General features: G+C 42.2%; 1 protein-coding gene across 1 annotated transcript; it reads left to right on the forward strand.

Annotated features, from left to right (window-relative positions):
- Positions 1-5,301: 5,301 nt before the first annotated feature.
- Positions 5,302-16,807, forward strand: LOC139411046 (prisilkin-39-like). Its single transcript, XM_071156837.1, has 2 exons — positions 5,302-5,436; positions 13,332-16,807. The coding sequence occupies exon 2, from the start codon at positions 13,339-13,341 to the stop codon at positions 14,872-14,874; it is 1,536 nt and encodes a 511-aa protein (XP_071012938.1). The 5' UTR covers positions 5,302-5,436; positions 13,332-13,338; the 3' UTR covers positions 14,875-16,807.
- The last annotated feature ends 4,413 nt before the right edge of the window (positions 16,808-21,220 follow it).

Genomic DNA, 21,220 nt, shown 5'->3' on the forward strand with positions numbered 1-21,220 from the left:
GTTCATTACTGATAAAGAAAGCTACTAGGATAGAACTAGAGCACATTCTTTTGGTTTCTTGAGCTAGGTTTCAATTTTCCCCCCTTTCCACACACACTGCTTGTCACGGATTTAAAATTATAGGATTGGTGTATGAATTGTCTGGATGTAGTTTCCACCCAAATCCATGGGAGAACTCAACCCTCACACATATGATAGATGTTGAAGCTTTATGTATGTAAACCTCCTAGCTGGTCTGTGGCTGTGCCAGATATCTGTAGACCGTAGTAGCAAATATTTGTTGCCAGAAATAAAAATACAGGACTCAAGTGTAAAGGATTTTTATGAATCAGAGAACTTTATATCTCCCAAGCAGTCATTTGACAGTAGAATGATGTATTGTTTTCAATGTTAGTTAAATACTGTACATGTCTGACAGCAATGATGTATAATGTTGAAAGTGTCTTCTGACCTCCATTAATGAGCTTAGTGGACTGGAGGGTTAAAATGAGAGGAAGAATGTCTGACTCAAGGAAAGCCCCCAAAGGAGGAGACTGAGGTTGTCCATAATGACTGATACACGGTCAGATATGTTTTCATCCCCCAAATGGTTATTGTTAGGGGATAGTATGCTCTTCTTAGAACTGTGGTTCGGGGTAACCTCTACTTCAGCGATGGCCAACCAACCCTTCTCCCGAACAACTACTGGTTATGCAAGCTTTTGTTCTTACATACATCTGATTCTACTCATCGGCTGATCATCAGAACCTTGACTACCTAAATCAGGTATGCTAGAGATGGGCTGGATCAAAAGCCTGTATACCCAGTAGCTCTTCAGGAGGGATGGCCATCCCTGATCTACTTCAATCAGTCACTAATGCACTCATGCATGGTCATAGCATAGCCATAATCTTCAGAGTTAGCGCAGTGCTAGCTAATAGTAGCAACACATACGAGTTGTGCCGAATGAAAAAAGTTTAGTAAACTATGGCAGGGAGATAAAAGCCAGTTTGAAGAGGACAGGGGTTCCATTATGACAAAAGTTGCAGACAGTCATTCAGAAAGGACAAACTCCACACAGCCTCACTGTCTTGTAATGTCTATAATGTCATATGAATAATATCAATCCGTGATACAGTGCAACACCTGTGGAAACATTTGCAAAGAGTACATTTGAGAGGAATAAGCTTTTTGTGCATATAGAACATTTCTGGGATCTTTTATTTCAGCTCATGAAACATGGGACCAACACTTGAAATGTGGTACAGTCCCAATTTCCTCCCAATCCCGTCCCCTAGGTCCTAACCCTTTCACGCTTGCAGATCTGTCTGCGTAGGTAATAGTAGTGTAGTGGAGGATCTTCCACCATATTATTTCCATGTGCAAACATTAAAAATGGTTAGGGCCAAGGGAGACAGGTAGGAAGTTAATTGGGACCGGATGATGGTATAAAACAATGCATTTCTGACTAGAGGCAGCAGAGAGCGCCATTACCTCTATTACTAGAGCAACTTGGGGGTTTTGCATTTCTAAATGAGACCAGCATAGAGAGGTATTGAGGCTTAGTTACACTCCAGCTGCTTACCCCCTCTAGCACTGGGGTCAGTCAGCGCACTCTCAAATGTGTTTTTTTTACCATCATTGTAAGCCTGCCACACACACACACACTATACGATACATATATTAATTAAACATAAGAATGAGTGTGAGTTTTTGTCACAACCGGACTCGTGGGAAGTGACAATGAGCTCTTATACTCGTGGGAAGTGAAAAATAGCTCTTATAGGACTAGGGCACAAATAATAATATAATAATAATCAATCATTTTGCTCTTTATTTAACCATCTTACATATAAAACCTTATCTGTTAATCGAACATTGTGGGGAAAAAAACCCACAGGTTAATGAGAAGGGTGTGCTTGAAAGGATGCACATAACTCTGCATTGTTGTGTTGTATTGGAGTCTCAGTCTTAAATAATTTTCCACACACAGTTTGTGCATGTATTTAGTTTTCATGCTAGTGAGGGCCGAGAATCCACTCTCACATAGGTACATGGTTGCAAAGGGCATCAGTGTCTTAACAGCAGCGTTTTACCAAGGTAGGATACTCAGCGTAGCCCAATCCAGAAATCTGGCAGTGGCTTCTGATTAAATTCAATTTTCACAGAACCGCTTGTTACAATTTCGATGAGGCTCTCTTCTTCAGATATCGATAAGTGGACTGGAGGCAATGCATGAAAGGGATAACGAATCCAGTTGTTTGTGTTATCTGTTTCGGAAATGTACCTGCATAATTGCGCACCAAACTCACTCAGGTGCTTCGCTATATCACATTTGACATTGTCCGTAAAGCTTGAGTTCATTTGCACACAAAAAATCATACAATGATGGAAAGAACTGTGTGTTGTACTTGTTATTGCAGACAGAGAAGAGCTCCAACTTCTTAATCATAGCCTCAATTTGTCCCACACATTCAATATAGTTGCGGAGAGTCCCTGTAATCCTAGATTCAGATCATTCAGGCGAGAAGAAACATCACCCAGATAGGCCAGTTGTGTGAGAAACTCATCATCATGCAAGCGGTCAGACAAGTGAAAATGATTGTCAGTAAAGAAACTTTAAACTCGTCTCTCAATTCAAAAAACGTGTCAATACTTTGCCCCTTGACAACCAGCGCACTTCTGTATGTTGTAAAAGCATTACATGGTCGCTGCCCATATCATTGCATAGTGTAGAAAATACACGATTGTTCAGGGGCCTTGCTTTAACAAAGTTAACCATTTTCACTGTAGTGTCCAAAACGTCTTTCAAGCTGTCAGTCATTCCCTTGGCAGCAAGAGCCTCTCTGTGGATGCTGCAGTGTATCCAAGTGGAGTTGGGAGCAACTGCTTGCATGCGCGTTACCACTCCACTATGTCTCCCTGTCAAAGCTTTTGCGCCATCAGTACAGATAACATGAGCAGCAGTTACGTTTGGCTACATACGGACCATTAGTGGAATTCCCGAGAGAGTAATGGTTAATGTGATTGGATGTTAATTATTTGACTAGGCAACCTGTATTTGACATTGTGGTGTTATTTCGCTGAACACTAGATGGTTTAATTTAATTTTTGGCAGTGAAACGAGGCTACTCAGGCGAGGAAAAAAAACTTGCCCAAATGTATTGCTTCGTTGAAATATATAAATGGACTGTTTGAAAATGTGAAGAGAAAAAGAGTTTCAAAACCATTTATTCAAATTTGTATTATTATAATTAAAAAAAAGTGTGAATCACATTTGTATTTGGCGTACCCCTGTCGGCATTGTGCCCGTACCCCAGTTTGGGAATACCTGGCTTAAGCTACTCAACTGACCCAAGAGAAAGTGGAACGTTCCTACCACCCACCAGATAAATAATCATAAATAATGTTTCTAATCACACAGGTTTGTAGAATTGACCACATTACACCATATGGCAATGAGTGTTACTCACCATGGATGGCACACCATGGATTTTGATAGGGGGACCTTGGCATGACAATGATTGACAAGGAGTTGGCATGATAGCATAAACTGATTGGCACTTAGGCTAAGCAATATCTGCACTTCACTGTAGGCTATCACATTTCCACTTTCCATCCTGTCTCACTATAGCCTCGTACGAATCATCCTGATTTCGCGAGCTTACATTCTTCTCACGAGATCAGAACCAGAACCAGATAGGACATGAATAGATTAATGTAGTGAAATAAAGGCAATAAAAAGTAAAGATATATTCAATAAAATAGTTTATTATACATTTTATCATACTGTTTTTTATTGTTGGAACATGGGATTTAACAGGAAAAAGATATTGCCGTTTCCTTTCAATCACCCAGTCTGTATTTGTTGATTGAATACAGTCTTAGAGGAGATACGTCTAGCACTGATCTCTACTTCATAGAATCAAATCTGCAATGACAATATTGTCTTGACTGACTGGTATGCTATACAGTATATCTAAACCCTAAAGTGAGGTGAGTCAGTCAGAACAATCTTTGGCAGGAAGCAATTGCAGCTCCCCAAGTAGCAAAGTGTGTGTGTGTGTGTGTGTGTGTGTGTGTGTGTGTGTGTGTGTGTGTGTGTGTGTGTGTGTGTGAGAGAGAGAGAGAGTGCAGCTAGAGGGAAAACAGGAATAGAGACAGTGGATAGTTGTAGACAATTGTGTTATGAATACAAAAATGGAAAACTATGATGGCAAGCTGAATATTGGTCTCTTAATAAGGCCAAAGAACAGTCTTACAAAAGAAAAAAGTGAAAACTAGTAATTCTGTGGGCTAATTATCCATTTGTCCTTCGTTTGTCATCCCAACATTGACATCACTTGCTGGCTCCAAGTTATATTTGCGTCCATGTTGGTAACTTCTGGTAAGCGTGTCAATGGAAACTCTCCCCCTGCCAGTTATCCCTGGATCATTAAAAGCAGGACACGCTGTAAAATGTACCGTTCTCCTAGCAGCAGGATATTATGATGTCAGGATGATCACATATTGTTTTGTCTAAATTAAGAGTACCCCTGCAAAGACATGCTAAACTTTGGGATTATCGATATTTTTTGCACTCTAGTGCAGTGAAACCGTTTTTCACAGCATGCAACAACCTCTGAAAAAATAAAGGGATAATTTGACATATTTTATTTTTTATATTGTATTATTGATACTAGCATTTATTTTGAAAGATTAAACTGGTATGTTGAACGCTATTGTGTAGGCTATAATTAAAACCAGTTGACCTGACAGCCAGCCTTTTTGCACTGTTTCGCTATGGCGTTCGTCATCAATTTAGCAAGAGGGCAACATTTTATTCAGTGTTGTAGAGTCCACTCTCGGGACCACATGTTGTGTGTCTAGGTCTTGCTCTATAGCACCCAATGCAATATACTGGGTTAGTAGAGACCCTATTGAGAGACCCTATGGAGACCCCACCTCACTTTAGCTGAGAAAGGTAGAGAAGTTCTCTCTACAAGCCAATATGTATCCCGTCTATTACAGTGTGTTGCATTTGGGGCTATGGAGGGAACGGAGTGAAAAGTCAGCAACAGGCCGATATTTTCCACCCCACTTTAGATAGGTAGAAAAGTTATATATACTACCCAATATTCTCAACATACCAGTGACAACATTGTATTTTTCGTTATTGGTATAATTTGTTTTTTTTGAAAGCATATTTTTTATTTGTTTTCATATATTACTCATTGCATTTTCTTGTTGTCACAATAGAAGTGGCCATTGATTAAAATGCAATATCTTTTGAATGCAATGTTTTGAAAAGCAACCTTTTATTTAGAATGTTTCCTCATTACCATACCAACGTGACGTTATCGTTTGTGCTGCTGGCAGAATAATAGTCGCTGTAGGCCTATTCAACTCAAGAAAGGGCGGCGGCAAATGAACGGACAAAACAAGCGTCACCAACGTCGCATTGGCACATTAATAACGGTAAGGTGCTACATTTTATGCTATTTCTTTTAGAAAATGTGTAGTTTTAAAATATAATGAAATAGGGAACGTTTTGCTTTCGAATTGTGCTTGTCTGATTTGATAGAACGTAGCAGGTGCCGACGTTTCCGAAATAGATGACCGGACTTTTTATAGCCTATTAAGGGTAGAAAACACTGACGTTTTAAATATTCTACGCAGTGATAAAACTCGGCACTGCGCTGAATTTTAGGGTGAGCTTTAACACGTTCCTTTGCAGAGATAAACATCACCAAATTGTAGGGCTCACGCGCTTTACATAAATGTAGCCAAACAACGTCGTAAACTCCGTTATTTGTAGAATCTGTGGATCGCATACACAAATGCTATGTAAAGATTAGAATAATGTGTGTAGTACGCTAGTATAGGTTATGTGACCAGGTGGCGTGACTGTCACATTGTAGCGCCATTTTGAAACGATTCAAGCGATTAGTGCCTTCAGAAAGTACTCATACCCCTTGACTTTTGCTGTTACAGCCTGCATTCAAAATGGACTCAATTTACTTTTTTTCTCACCCATCTACACACAATATACCACAATGACAAAGTGGAAACGTATTTTTAGAAATGGCTGTAAATTTATTGAAAATTAAATACAGAAAATCTTATTTGCATAAGTATTCTCACCCTTTTGCTATGACACTCCAAATTTAGTTCAGTTGCATCCAAATTCCTTTGATCATCCTTGAGATGTCACTACAATTGGATTATAATCCACCTGTGGCCAATTCAATTGTTTGGACATGATTTAGAAAGAAACACACCTGTCCATAAATTGACAGTGCATGTCATAGCAGAAACTATACCATTACGTCAAAGGAACTGTCCGTAGATCTCCAAGATATAATTGTAATGAGGCATATTTTTCCAAATGTTGTTACATTACAGCCCTATTCTAAAATATATAAAATGGTCCACCCCCCCCCCCCCCATCAATCTACGCACAATATCCTTAATGACAAAGCAAAAAACAAATTATTTTTTTTCAAATGTATCAAAAATAAAAAAAGTATTCAGACCCTTTACTCAGTACTTTGTTGAAGAACCATTGGCAGCGATTACAGCCTCTAGTCTTCTTGGGCATGACGCTACAAGCTTGGCACACCTATATTTGGGGAGTTTCTCCCATTCTTCTCTGCAGATCCTCTTAAACTCTGTCAGGTTGGATGGGGAGCATCGCTGCACAGCTATTTTCAGGTCTCTCCAGAGATGTTTGATCGGGTTCAAGTCTGGGCTCTGGCTGGGCCACTCAAGGACATTCAGAGACTTGTCCCGAAGCCACTTCTGTATGTGTAACGCTATATGTGTAACGATTCTCGTCCTCCTTTTCTGAGGAGGAGTAGGAAGAAGGATCGGAGGACCAATGCGCAGCGTGGTACGTGTTCATTATATTTATTTATAACTCAGAACACTAAATAATAAAACAACAAAGAGAACGAAATGAAACCGAAAAAGTCCTTTACGGTGCATACATAAAACACAGAACAGAAAATAATCACCCACAAAACACAATAGAAAACAGGCTACCTAAATATGGTTCTCAATCAGGGACAACAATTGACAGCTGCCTCTGATTGAGAACCATACCAGACCAAACACAGAAATAGCAAATCATAGAAAAACTAACATAGACAACCCACCCAACTCACGCCCTGACCATACTAAAACAAAGACATGATAAAATAACTAAGGTCAGAACGTGACCATATGCTTAGGGTCATTCTCCTGTTGGAAGGGGAACCTTCGCCTCAGTCTGAGGTCCTGAGCACTCTGGAGCAGGTTTTCATCAAGCATCTCTCTGTACTTTGCTCCATTCATCTTTCCCTTGATCCTGACTAGTCTCACAGGCCCTGTCGCTGAAAAACAACTCCACAGCATGATGCTGCCACCCCCATGCTTCACCGTAGGGATGGTGCCAGGTTTCCTCCAGACATGACGCTTGTCATTCAGGCCAAAGAGTTCAATCTTGGTTTCATCAGTCCAGATAATCTTGTTTCTCGTTATAAGGATGTAACAAAATGTGGAAAAAGTCAAGGGGTCTGAATACTTTCCGAATGCACTGTATATCTGGGGAAGGGTATAAAACAATTTCTAGAGTGTTGAACGTTTCAAAAAGCACAGTGGTCTCCATTGGGCATGAATATGGAACTACCCAGACTCTGCCTAAAGCCAGTGGTGACCCGTCATTGAGACCCACCTGTTTGCATGTTATTTTGGCATTAATTCATGTCACATATCAGTTTGCAAACAATAAAAAAAATTAAAAAACAATACTTGAGTTAATAAAGCCGCATACAGACATTGTCTCTTTCTTGAGTAAGGCAGCTCCAAAATGCAGGTGTTTCAGCTTTGCTCAGTGCTTTCTGTGGTGTCAGGGCAGCCAGCAATGGCTCAAGGTCATTGGCCACAGATAAAAGGACGTCAAATCACATCTACCATATCTTTGATTGGATTGATCATGTCAACATCATACTTTCACAATCTTAGCTAGCAAGCTAGACAAATAGTCTGAATCATGTCGACACTCTACTGGCAAATCCTTTTCAATCCTTGTGATATAAAGATAAATTATAGATAGAATGTATTGTAGCTCATCCGCCATTGGACATAAACATCACATAACAAGTCGGTAATTGAGAATTCAACCATGAGTGGTTTTGAAGGAACCAATGGCTAACTGCAATCGTCACAAAGCAGTCACTATTTTGCTTCCCCTGCCTGCTATTCGGTGGAGAGGGTGTGTGGTCCAAGTCTGGGTTTAAGGATTTAAAACATCTTTCTCAAAGGGTCACTTTTCCAAGCTTAAAAGGATAAGCATTCACACTCAACACCATGGGGCAGACAAGATTGAATACATTGGCCATGCTGTCAATCCAGCATGACTTCTGCCACGTTCAAAATAACTTGAAACTCGGAACTGGGAAATATCAGATTTCAGTGCGTTCAAGACAACAGATCTCAATACGTTTTGAACGGTCTTCCAACTCGGATTTCCAAGTTGCGAACTCGGGCCTCTTTCTAAAACTCAGACCTGAAGATCTGTGACGTCATGATTAGACCTTGTTTTTTCCAGAGTTCTCAGTTGTCTTGAAAGAATCATAAATCCAGAGAATGCCAGACTTTGATGACAAAGTTATCCCAGTCTGCTGTCCCCACATGCTTCAAGATGTCCATCATTGTTCCTGTACCCAAGAAAGCAAAGGTAACTGAACTAAATGACTATCGCCTTGTAGCACTCACTTCTGTCATCATGAAGTGCTTTGAGAGACTAGTCAAGGATCATATCACCTCTACCTTCCCGGCCACCCTAGACCCACTTCAATTTGCTTGCCACCCCAATAGATCCACCGACGCTGCAATCGCCATCACACTTTTCACTGCCCTATCCTGTCTGGACAAGAGAATGCTATGTAAGAATGCTGTCCATTGACTATAGCTCAGCATTCAACACCATAGTACCCTGCAAGCTCATCATTAAGCTCGGTGCCCTGGGTCTGAACCCCGCCCTGTGCAACTGGGTCCTGGACTTCCTGACGGCCCCCAGGTGGTGAAGGTAGGAAACACCTCCACTTCGCTGATCCTCAGCACAGGGGCCCCACAAGCGTGCGTGCTCAGCCCCCTCCTGTACTCCCTGTTCACCCATGACTGCGTGGCCACACACACCTCCAACTCAATCATCAAGTTTGCAGACGACACAACAGTAGCCTGATCACCAACAATGATGAGACAGCCTACAGGGAGGATGCGAGGGCCCTGGGAGTGTGGTGCCAACCTCTCACTCAACATCAACAAAACAAATGAGCTGATCGTGGACATCAGGAAACAGCAGAGGGAGCACCCCACTATCCACATCGATGGGACCGCAGTGGAGAAGGTGGAAAGCTTCAAGTTCCTCAGCGTACACATCACTGACAAACTGAAATGATTCACCCACACAGACTGTGTGGCGAAGAAGGCGCAACAGCACCTCTTCAACCTCAGGAGGCTGAAGAAAGCCACGACCTGTTCATCCTGCTATCATCCAGAAGGCGTGGTCTGTACAGATGCATCAAAGCTGGGACAGAGAGACTGAAAAACAGCTTTTATCTCAAGGCCATCAAACTGTTAAATAGCCATCATTAGCACCTTAGAGGCTGCTGCCTTATATACATAGCCATGAAATCACTGGACACTTTAATAATGGAACAGTAGTCACTTTAATAATGTTTACATATTTTGCATTACTCATCTCGTGTATATACTGTTTTCTATTCTACTGTATTTTAGTCTATGCTGCTCCGACATTGCTCATCCAAATATTTATGTGTTCTTAATTCCATTCCTTTAGATTTGTGTGTATTGTTGTAAAATTGTTAGATATTTCTTGTTAGATATTGCTGCACTGTTGGAGCTAGTAACACAAGCATTTCCATACACCCAAAATAACATCTGCTAAACATGTGTATGTGACCAATAACATTTGATTTTGATTTCAAATCAAATCAAATCAAATTTTATTTGTCACATACACATGGTTAGCAGATGTTAATGCGAGTGTAGCGAAATGCTTGTACTTCTAGTTCCGACAATGCAGTAATAACAAGTAATCTAACTAACAATTCCAAAACTACTGTCTTGTACACAGTGTAAGGGGATAAAGAATATGTACATAAGGATATATGAATGAGTGATGGTACAGAGCAGCATAGGCAAGATACAGTAGATGGTATCGAGTACAGTATGTCCAAATGAGATGAGTATGTAAACAAAGTGGCATAGTTTAAAGTGGCTAGTGATACATGTATTACATATACAGTCGATGATATAGAGTACAGTATATACGTATGCATATGAGATGAATAATGTAGGGTAAGTAACATTATATAAGGTAGCATTGTTTAAAGTGGCTAGTGATATATTTACATCATTTCCCATCAATTCCCATTATTAAAGTGGCTGGAGTTGAGTCAGTGTCAGTGTGTTGGCAGCAGCCACTCAGTGTTAGTGGTGGCTGTTTAACAGTCTGATGGCCTTGAGATAGAAGCTGTTTTTCAGTCTCTCGGTCCCAGCTTTGATGCACCTGTACTGACCTCGCCTTCTGGATGATAGCGGGGTGAACAGGCAGTGGCTCGGGTGGTTGATGTCCTTGATGATCTTTATGGCCTTCCTGTGACATCGGGTGGTGTAGGTGTCCTGGAGGGCAGGTAGTTTGCCCCCGGTGATGCGTTGTGCAGACCTCACTACCCTCTGGAGAGCCTTACGGTTGAGGGCGGTGCAGTTGCCATACCAGGCGGTGATACAGCCCGCCAGGATGCTCTCGATTGTGCATCTGTAGAAGTTTGTGAGTGCTTTTGGTGACAAGCCAAATTTCTTCAGCCTCCTGAGGTTGAAGAGGCGCTGCTGCGCCTTCTTCACGATGCTGTCTGTGTGAGTGGACCAATTCAGTTTGTCTGTGATGTGTATGCCGAGGAACTTAAAACTTGCTACCCTCTCCACTACTGTTCCATCGATGTGGATAGGGGGGTGTTCCCTCTGCTGTTTCCTGAAGTCCACAATCATCTCCTTAGTTTTGTTGACGTTGAGTGTGAGGTTATTTTCCTGACACCACTATTATAATCTGGTTACCAACGAAATTAGAGCAGTAAAAATAAATGTTTTGTCATAATCGTGGTATACGGTCTGATATACCACGGCTGTCAGCCAATCAGCATTCAGGTCTCGAACCACCCATGCTGAATAAATTATGTAATATGCCAGGGAGATATGTATACTGGAGCTAAGAAAGTAATACTAAGTGTATGTTGTGTAATAAGCTGTTAGCAGCCTATGTGTCACTTGTAGCCTATAGCCTGTTTTAGGGAAATGTCATCATTGAATATTGTAAAAGCTTTCATTGTGTGTTTATTTGCCCCCGTTATTTATGCTACGGTTCTGATTTGGTGTACAAGGAGAATACTGTAAGAACGGCCCATGTTCTGATTTCTGTCGCTGTACATTTCAAGAGTGCTGAACAAATAGTTGTTTCGACTACTCTCTCTAAGACGTTCATCGAAATTACGATTTGCCTCTTATCCGTTCATCTTTCCCTTATGCCATAGTTTGCACATATCAATGTTATATTGCACATGACAGTGCACCTTTTAGTTTGCAAAAAGGCACGTGAAAGACTGAGAACATAAGGCAAAAAATTATGTAGTCTGCTAACTCTGGCTTAAATGCAAAGCTCTATGTCTGGAGAAACCCAGACACAGCTCATCACCCGTCTAACATTCCTACCGTGAAGCATGGTGGTGGCAGAATCATGCTATGAGGATGCTTTTCATCATCAAGGACTGGGAGAGTAGTAAGGATAGAGGGAACAATGAATGGAGCCAAATACAGGCAAATCCTTGAGAACCTGCTTCAGAGTACAAAAGACCTTCGGCTGGGGCAAAGATTTACATTTCAACAGGACAATGACCCAAGCATACAGCCAAAGCATCGCTGGAATGGCTTCAGAACAAGAATGTGAAAGTCCTTGATTGGCCCAGCCAATGCCCAGACTTGAATCCCATTGAAGATCAGTGGAACGACACAAAGATTGCTGTTTACCTACCTCCCCATGAAACATAGCTTGAGAAAATATATTTCTGTATTTTATTTTCAATACATTTTACAAAGCTGTCTAAAAGCATGTTTTTACTTTGTCATTATGGGGTATTGTGTGTAGATGGGTGACAATCTATTTATTCAATTTTCAGGCTGTAACACAACAAAATGTGCAATATGTCAAGGGTAATGAATACTTTTTGAAAGCACTGTATGTTATTTTTGTTCTCGGTTAGACAGCCAACATTGGCTATCGGGCACTCTGGGTTACTTATGATGAATGCTCAAAAGAATTTCCCAAGACATTACTATTTACGCTACTTTGTCAATTATAGCATACACACCGAAGTGGGCAAATTAAGGCCGTATGAGGCAGCCCGTCTAGATCAGTTTCATAACATCAACATTGATGTGCGCGCATGGTACAGAATGAATAGAGAAATAAATCCCTATATTGACCACTGACTTAAGACTGTATTTTGGGCAAGGCTCCCGTTTTATGTTTTCATGCAGTAGGCCTACACAGAACCATATATTTAAATATATACTGTATATGGCTCTCGGTCTACATGATTTATGTAATGTAGACGGATCTGAATATTGAGATACAGGCCTAACCCAAGTTTGGCAATGTGTGGGGCAGTACAGAGGGGCTTTGGCTTCTATAGCATTTTTGGTTCTATAACATTTTGGATGGAAATGGAATTAACTAACGTGTCTTGTGACCCAGGTCCCCACCATTCTTCAGTCAGCGCTACTCTTATCATTAACCAAGTAGCTATAGTGACTCATTTTAAATTATTTACACCCAGAGGATACACTGGGCACTCTGGGGATTTTCCACCCTGTTGGCTTGGTGTTTACTGTATCTGGTAGTTTGGTTAATCACCTCCAGAGACCGAATGAGGGAACACATTCTCAAACTCTCTAGCTTACTTTTTAAAATGATTTTCCAGTTGTACGTACAGTCCTATTGTCTATGTAGGTTTATGATTTGTCTTAACATTTTGAGTTGGGCCAGTTCCTCTAACTACTAATCATCACAGATGGAACTGGTGGGACTTGGACTGGTGGAATAAACAGACTCTTATTTTTTATTCTCTAAATTACAGTTGTGTAGAGTCTACAGTGTTGACCTATATGGTTATCTGAAAAATTTTATACTGTAAGAATTTATTTTAAAAAGGAACCGGTGAGTGTTATCCACAGAAATTAGATAATGGAAATTCTAACTTTCTTCTTCTCCACCTTATTGCTCTCTCTCTCTCTCCTTCTCTCTGTCTCTGCAGTGCAGTAATGATGAAGCTCAGCTCTCCTCTGGCCGTGCTGTGCCTTTCTCTCCTGCTGCTCAATGCCCACCTGTCCCTGGCCAAGAGAGGGGGAGGAGGCTTTGGTGGTAAATCCAGCATAGGCTTTGGGAAGAAACCTTCCTCCACCTCCAACCGTGGAGGCAGCAACACCCAACGCAGACCCAACCAAGGGACCAATAACCAGCCAGGGAACTACCCTCGCCAGCCCCAGAGCCCACAGAACCCCCAAGCAGGGTACCCGCAGCAACCAGGAGGTTATCCACAGCAACCAGGGGGGTACCCTCAACAGCCAGGCAGGGCAGGATACCCTAACCAAGGTGGCTACCCTAACCAAGGTGGCTACCCTGCTGGAGGATATCCAGCTGGAGGCTACCCAGGGGGCTACCCGGCAGGAGGCTATCCAAACAGATACCCAGCTGGTGGAGGCTATGGTGGAGGCTATGGTGGAGGCTATGGTGGCGGTTATGGAGGGGGCTACATGAACCAAAACCCCAACAACCGGATTCTTAGCCCTGGCTACGGGGGCAGTTACGGCTATGGGGGGTATGGTGGTGCCGGTGGCTCCCCGTTCTCCCGCTCCGTGCAGGGGATGGGGATGGGACCCTCGCAGCAGTCCAGGGGGTTTGGGCGTAATGCAGCGATGGCGGCTGGGGTTGTGGCTGGGATGGCTCTGGGTTATGGACTGGGCCGGTTTCCCCGGCCTCACTTCGGCTTTCACAACCCCCAGGAGGAGTACTACTATAACCACTACATGTACAGGAGGTACGGCACCAAATCCACTGATGACAATGACTACAGCAGGGACTACCACTTCAGCCCGCCTCCACAGTCCTATGATAACTACATGAAGAACTGTATGAAGAGGACTGACCTGCTGAGAGGTGGGGAGAAGGGTGGATCGGAAACAGGAGCCAGGGAGAACTCACCACCACAGGGAGCTGCAGACAGCCCCAGCACTCAGGTAGTCGTACCCAGTGGAGGAGGCACTGCAGTCGGGGAGAAGAGTGAAGAGCCAGCCCCTGTTCCTGGAGGTTCCACCAATACTACCGACCCCGGTTCCACCCAAGCACCAGGCAGTGGCCCCAGTAACAGCTCTGCCACAGAGGGCAGTTCCAGTGAGAGTAATGTCACAGCTGAGAGTAACGGTACAGCAGCGACTGAGAAGCCTGTGACCCCTGAACCCTTGAACCCAAACCCTCAAACCCCCCCTCCTGCAGCCAAGCCCCTCCCTCCAGCCATAGCTGAGCCTGAGGATGATGATGAGGAAAATATAGTGAGCATCTCTGAGATTGGCTACCCAGCGCTGATAGAGCAGATGAAGGCTCGGAGGTGTGTGGAGCTTTACATGGTGTACGCCGAACACTACCTGGAGAAAAAGAAGGAGGACAAGAAGAACACGCCCCGGGAAAGACCCAGAGGAGGAGTGGAGAGACTGGGAGGAGGAGGATACCAGGGACTGCTAGCTGCTCTCACCTCTACTGCACTACTGCTGCTGAACAGCAACATGCTACTACTGCACTGAGGCAGAGAGAGAGCAAGAAACAGAAAGAGAGGGAAATAGAGGGAAGAAGGAGAAAGGACACAATGTTTGCTGCCACGCTATGTGAGTCGGAGTCAAGAATGGGGCTGATGGAGGGATGCTGGGACAGTCTGTCTTCTTCTCTCATCCTCCTTTGATCGACGCCTCAGGACTCTCCATAATAAGTGGACTTTTTTTGATTGATCAATTCTATGGATTTTTGTTCTGTTTTTGTATTGTTGTTTCTCATGCACTGTTACTTGCATTATATGAATCTGTAATCATGCGCCCGTGTGTTACTAAAATGCTGGCACTTTTTAAAATCCAACCCTGCTGTCCCCAAAGCATTGAGTTTGCTCCTGCTGTAGCCAAGTACTACCGCCTCATGCATGCAGCATGACTATTATATACAGCATATTTCATAAATAAGATAAATATTGATTAAGGTTAAGCAGGGACTGGCTGGATCACGCCCAGTTCCCAGCACCAACAGGGATTCCAGGATAATTTAGATGCTGTATTATATGGTAGACAGACTGAAGGGAAATGACCATTTACTCCATTACATCATATGAACTGGAAATACTAAGGTGTGTGTGTGTGTGTGTGTGTGTGTGTGTGTGTGTGTGTGTGTGTGTGTGTGTGTGTGTGTGTGTGTGTGTGTGTGTGTGTGTGTGTGTACACGTAGATAGGTAGATAGGACTGTAGTGTAAATATTGATTGAGATAAGATGACATCCATATTAACATCAGCTGGGGAAGGGGAATTGTTGAATATGACAGTCAAGTATGCATGACAATGAATGTGAGCTTTATATTATTAACTATGGCTTGTATTTATTTTAGCTTAATACAATACACATACCTGTACACTTTGAACTGGCTTTTGCTTGTAAGACTACTAATTACACCATTCTAACGTAACCTCTTTCGTACATGGGGGCTGTGATTTTGCATAAGCATGTTTACATTTTACTACGGTGGCAAAAGAGAATCCATTTGCAAACATTGCTAGCTTGACTTCACCTTTTTTATGGAAGGGCTATCAGTTTGGTCATATGCTCTGATGAGGTCCGAAGACTGAAATGTTAAGATTCTTTAGAAACTGAAGAGACTCTTGTTAGATGTGTGCTTGGATCCCTTGTCTTTCACCCAGCTGATATCCTATGTAATGGATGGCTGTCAGGTTATCTGAATCAATTATCCTGTATCGGGGCTTGATGTCATCTTTATATGTTATGTGTCTTTGTGGTTAATATGTTTGATACTATTCCGTGGATTGATTTAGTTTGCTTTGTATTGTTATTATATGTCAAGTAAGCTGCATGTGCTCAAAGACACTTGCGTAAACCTGATTTCTTTCTTTCCTCCGACTCCAAGGCCCTTCTCTTTTGTACATTCCCTTCTTCCCTCCTTCCCCTTTCTGGTGTCTTGCTTTCCTCTCTGGGGTGGTGAAGTGACTGTAGATTGTATTGTAAGGGCTCTTGTTGTCTAGGCCCAACCAGGCTTTGAACCAGGCCACTGTAGCGGCAGCCCGACAAGTCAAGGAATACAGATTCAGAAAAACACTGTCCACTTTAAAGTAATGGTCTTAGTCAACTTGGTACCTGGTAATATTAAGGTAAATGATAAGCATATGACAATGATATAAGTTGAACTATAATGTTATATGTGGGTTCTAGAGAGAAGTAGCTAGATTGAAGTCTAAATTATTATACTGTATGCGTTGGGGTGTAAACAGATTTTTTTTTAATGGAGTTAGAATACTTTTGGAATATATTGGATAGACGATGGGGGGGGGGGGGGGAACACCTTGTTTACCATCATGTCATAAACAATTTCTATATTGTCTTGGGCCTTGAATGTATGGGTGTGCATACTCTGTTAATGTAAATACTTCCTCTGTGATAAAAGATAAATGTGTTTGTGTCCATTCATCTTCTATAATCTGTCAGTTTTCATTCTGGCCTCCACTCTATTTAAGGCTCGACAGGACAGCCCTAATTCAAGGCTTTCTTCAGCACTCATGTGTTAGTTTTATTTGTATTTTTTACTTGTCCCCTACCACTCTGTCCTCGGGGGCGTGTTCAGCGGGATACAATGTTTTTGTAATGTTCAAAAAGTAATATGTAATGTAGAACAAACATGCCTCTGTCATGTAGACCAAGGAATCATTTTGGCTCTATTCATGGAATTTCTATCTGCAACATTCAACAACGTTTGGCTACTGAATGTGGCCCTGGTTTATGTTTCAGTGAGGTTTGGCTTAAGTATCATGTTGTGACTGTTCTGTGGACACAACATTGTTGTGCATCAGAGTGCTGGCCAACGTTTGGACACACCTACTCATTCCAGGGTTTTTCTTTATTATTACTATTTTCTACATTGTAGAATAATAGTGAAGACATCAACACTATGAAATAACACATATGGAATCATATAGTAACCAAAAAAAGTGTTCAATAAATCCAAATATATTTGAGATTATTCAAAGTAGCTACCCTTTGCATTGATGACAGCATTGCACACTCTTGGCATTCTCTCAATCAGCTTCATGAGGTAGTCACCTGGAATGCATTTCAATTAACCGGTGTGCCTTGTTAAAAGTTATTTTTTTGAATTTCTTTCCTTCTTCAAGCAAATTTCAATCAAATTTATTTATAAAGCCCTTCTTACCTCAGCTGATGTGACAAAGTGCTGTACAGAAACCCAGCCTAAAATCCCAAACAGCAAGCAATGCAGGTGTAGAAGCACGGTGGCTAGGAAAAGCTCCCTAGAAAGACCAGAACCTAGGAAGAAACCTAGAGAGGAACCAGGCTATGGGGGGTGGCCAGTCCTCTTGTCCAGGCTGTGCCTGGTGGAGATTATAACAGAACACAGCCAAGATGTTAAAATGTTCATAGATGACCAGCAGGGTCAAATAATAATAATCACAGTGGTTGTCGAGGGTGCAACAGGTCAGCACCTCAGGAGTAAATGTCAGTTGGCTTTTCATAGCCGATCATTCAGAGTATCTCTACCGCTCCTGCTGTCTCTAGAGAGTTGAAAACAGCAGGTCTGGGACAGGTAGCACGTCCGGTGAACAGGTCAGGGCTGCAGGCAGAACAGCTGAAACTGGAGCAGCAGCACGACCAGGTGGGCTGGAGACAGCAAGGAGTCATCAGGCCAGGTAGTTCTGAGGCATGGTCCTAGGGCTCAGGTCCTCCGAGAGAGAGAAAGAAAGAGAGAGCATACTTCAATTTACACAGGATAAGACAGGAGAAATACTCCAGATGTAACAGACTAACCCTAGCCCCTGACACATAAACTACTGCAGCATAAATACTGGAGGCTGAGACAGGAGGGGTCGGGAGACATTGTGGCCCCGGACAGGGCCAAACAGGCAGGATATAACCCCACCCACTTTGCCAAAGCACAGCCCCCACACCACTAGAGGGATATCTTCAACCACCAACTTACCATCCTGAGACAAGGCCGAGTATAGCCACGGAGATCTCCCCTACGGCACAACCCAAGTTGGGGCGCCAACCCGGACAGGAAGATCACGTCAGTGACTCAACTCACTCAAGTGACGCACCCCTCCTAGGGACAGCATGGAAGAGCACCAGTTAGCCAGTGACTCAACCCCTGTAATAGGGTTAGAGGCAGAGAATCCGAGTGGAGAGAGGGGAACTGGCCAGGCAGAGACAGCAAGGGCGGTTCGTTGCTCCAGTGCCTTTCCGTTCAGCTTCACACTCCTGGGCCAGACTACACTCAATTATAGGACCTTCTGAAGAGATGAGTCTTCAATAAAGACTTAAAGGTTGAGACAGAGTCTGCGTCTCCCACATGGATAGTAAGACCATTCCATAAAAATTGAGCTCTATAGAAGAAAGCCCTGCCTCCAGCTGTTTGCTTAGAAATTCTAGGGACAGTAAGTAGGCCTGCGTCTTGTGACCGTAGTGTACGTGTAGGTATGTAAGGCAGGACCAAATCGGAAAGATAGGTAGGAGCAAGCCCATGTAATGCTTTGTAGGTTAGCAGTAAAATCTTGAAATCAGCCCTTGCCTTAACAGGAAGCCAGTGTAGAGAGGCTAGCACTGGAGTAATATGATCAAATGTTTGGTTCTAGTCAAGATTCTAGCAGCCGTGTTTAGCACTAACTGAAGTTTATTTGGTGCTTTATCCCTGTAGTAGTAGCCAATATGCTGTGTTGTGACAAGGTCGGGTTGGTATACAGAAAATAGCACTATTTGGTAAAAGACCAAGTCCATATTATGGCAAGAACAGCTCCAATAAGCAAAGAGAAACAACAGTCCATCATTAATTTAAGACATGGTCAGTCAATCTGGAAAATTTCAAGAACTTTGAAAGTTTCTTCAAGTGCAGTCGCAAAAACCATCAAGCACTACGATGAAACTGGCTCTCATGAGGACCACCACAGGAAAGGATGACCCAGAGTTACCTCTGCTGCAGAGGATAAGTTCGTTAGAGTTACCAGGCTCAGAAATTGCAGCCCAAATAAATTGAGACACATCTCAACATCAACTGTGCAGAGGAGACTGCATGAATCAGGCCTTCATGGTCGATTTGCTGCAAAGAAACCACTACAAAAGGACACCAATAAGAAGAGACTTGCTTGGGCCAAGATACATGAGCAATGGCCATTAGACCGATGAAAATCTGTCCTTTGGTCTGATGAATCCAAATGAGATTTTTGGTTCCAACCACCATTGTGAGATGTAGAGTAGTTGAATTGATGATCTCCACATGTGTGGTTCCCACCGTGAAGCATGGAGGAGCAGGTGTGATGGTAAGGGAGTGCTTTGCTGGTGACACTCAGTGATTTATTTAGAATTCAATCCACACTTAAGCATCATGGCTACCACAGCATTCTACAGTGGTAGAACATCCCATGTGGTTTGCGCTTAGTTGGACAATCATTTGTTTTTCAACAGGACAATGACCCAACACACCTCCAGGATTTGTAAGGGCTATTTGACCAAGAAGGGGAGTGATGGAGTGCTGCACAAGATGACCTGGCCTCCACAAACACCCGACCTCAACCCACTTAAGGTGGTTTGGGATAAGTTGGACAGCATAGTGAAGGAAAAGCAGCCAACAAGTGCTCAGCATACGTGGGAACTCCTTCAAGACTGTTGGAAAAGCATTCCAGGTGAAGCTGGTTTAGAGAATGCCAAGAGTGTGCAAAGCTGTAATCAAGGCAAAGGGTGGCTACTTTGAAGAATCTAAAATATGTTGACTTTTTTAATACTTTTTTGGTTACCACATGATTCCATATGTGTTATTTCATTGTTTTGATGTCTTTACTAATATTCTACAATGTAGAAAATGTAAAAAAATAAAGAAATACCCTTGAATGAGTAGGTGTGTCCAAACTTTTGACTGGTACTGTATATGTGAGAACATTATGATCAATGCTCACCTGCACTTTACCAATGTCCCTCCTTGTCTTCATTAAATCATTGTGTGTGTATCTACCCTCAGATATTGTGTTTTCATATTCTCTAAATGTAATATTTAACCCATATATTCCATTTGATGTTGGTCTGATAGCAGAAAACCATTCAGATACCATGGCTGTTCTCTTCATTCCTACAGCAATGAGAAACTAACTTAAAGGCAGTGGTGTAAAGTATTTAAGTAGTACTTTAAAATCGTTTTGCGTAAGTAGTTTTTTTTGGGTATCTGTACTTTACTATTTGTATTTTACTTCACTACATTCCTAAAGAAAATGATATACTTTTTACTCCATACATTTTCCCCTGACACCCAAAAGTCCAATTTACACACTTATCAAGAGAACATCCCTGGTCATCACTACTACTTCTGATCTGAAGGACTCACTAAACACAACTTCGTTTGTAAATGATGTCTGAGTGTTGGAGTGTGCCCCTGGCTATCCGTTAATAAAAATAAAAAATACAATTGTGCCGTCTGGTTTGCTTAATATAAGGAATTTGAAATGGTTTATATTTTTACTTTTGATACGTAAGTACATTTTAGCAATTCCATTTACTTTTGATACTTAAGTATATTTAAAACCAAATACTTTCAGGCTTTTACTCAAGTAGCATTTTACTGGCTGACTCACCTTTACTTGTAATTTTTTATTAAGGTATCTTTACTTTTGCTCAAGTATTACAATTGAGTACTTTTCCCACCACCACTTAAAGGTTAATTGGATTCTATTAATAAACTCTGGGTTAGAACTATTAATGTTCAGAAATGTAACACTTTCATTGCACAACCTCATTCCAAACCAAATAGTCATTCACATGTGGTTTAAAAGATGGTGAAAGCACACTTGGGTTTTACTTTACAAAATGAATCTTTGGGATTTGTTTCTT

This window comes from Oncorhynchus clarkii, chromosome 6, assembly GCF_045791955.1.
Source record: "Oncorhynchus clarkii lewisi isolate Uvic-CL-2024 chromosome 6, UVic_Ocla_1.0, whole genome shotgun sequence".
NCBI classification, from domain to species: Eukaryota; Metazoa; Chordata; class Actinopteri; order Salmoniformes; family Salmonidae; genus Oncorhynchus; species Oncorhynchus clarkii.

Bases quoted from the DNA above. Each gene is read 5' to 3' on its own strand.
- LOC139411046 (XM_071156837.1), top strand. From the start codon at position 13,339: ATGATGAAGCTCAGCTCTCCTCTGGCCGTGCTGTGCCTTTCTCTCCTG.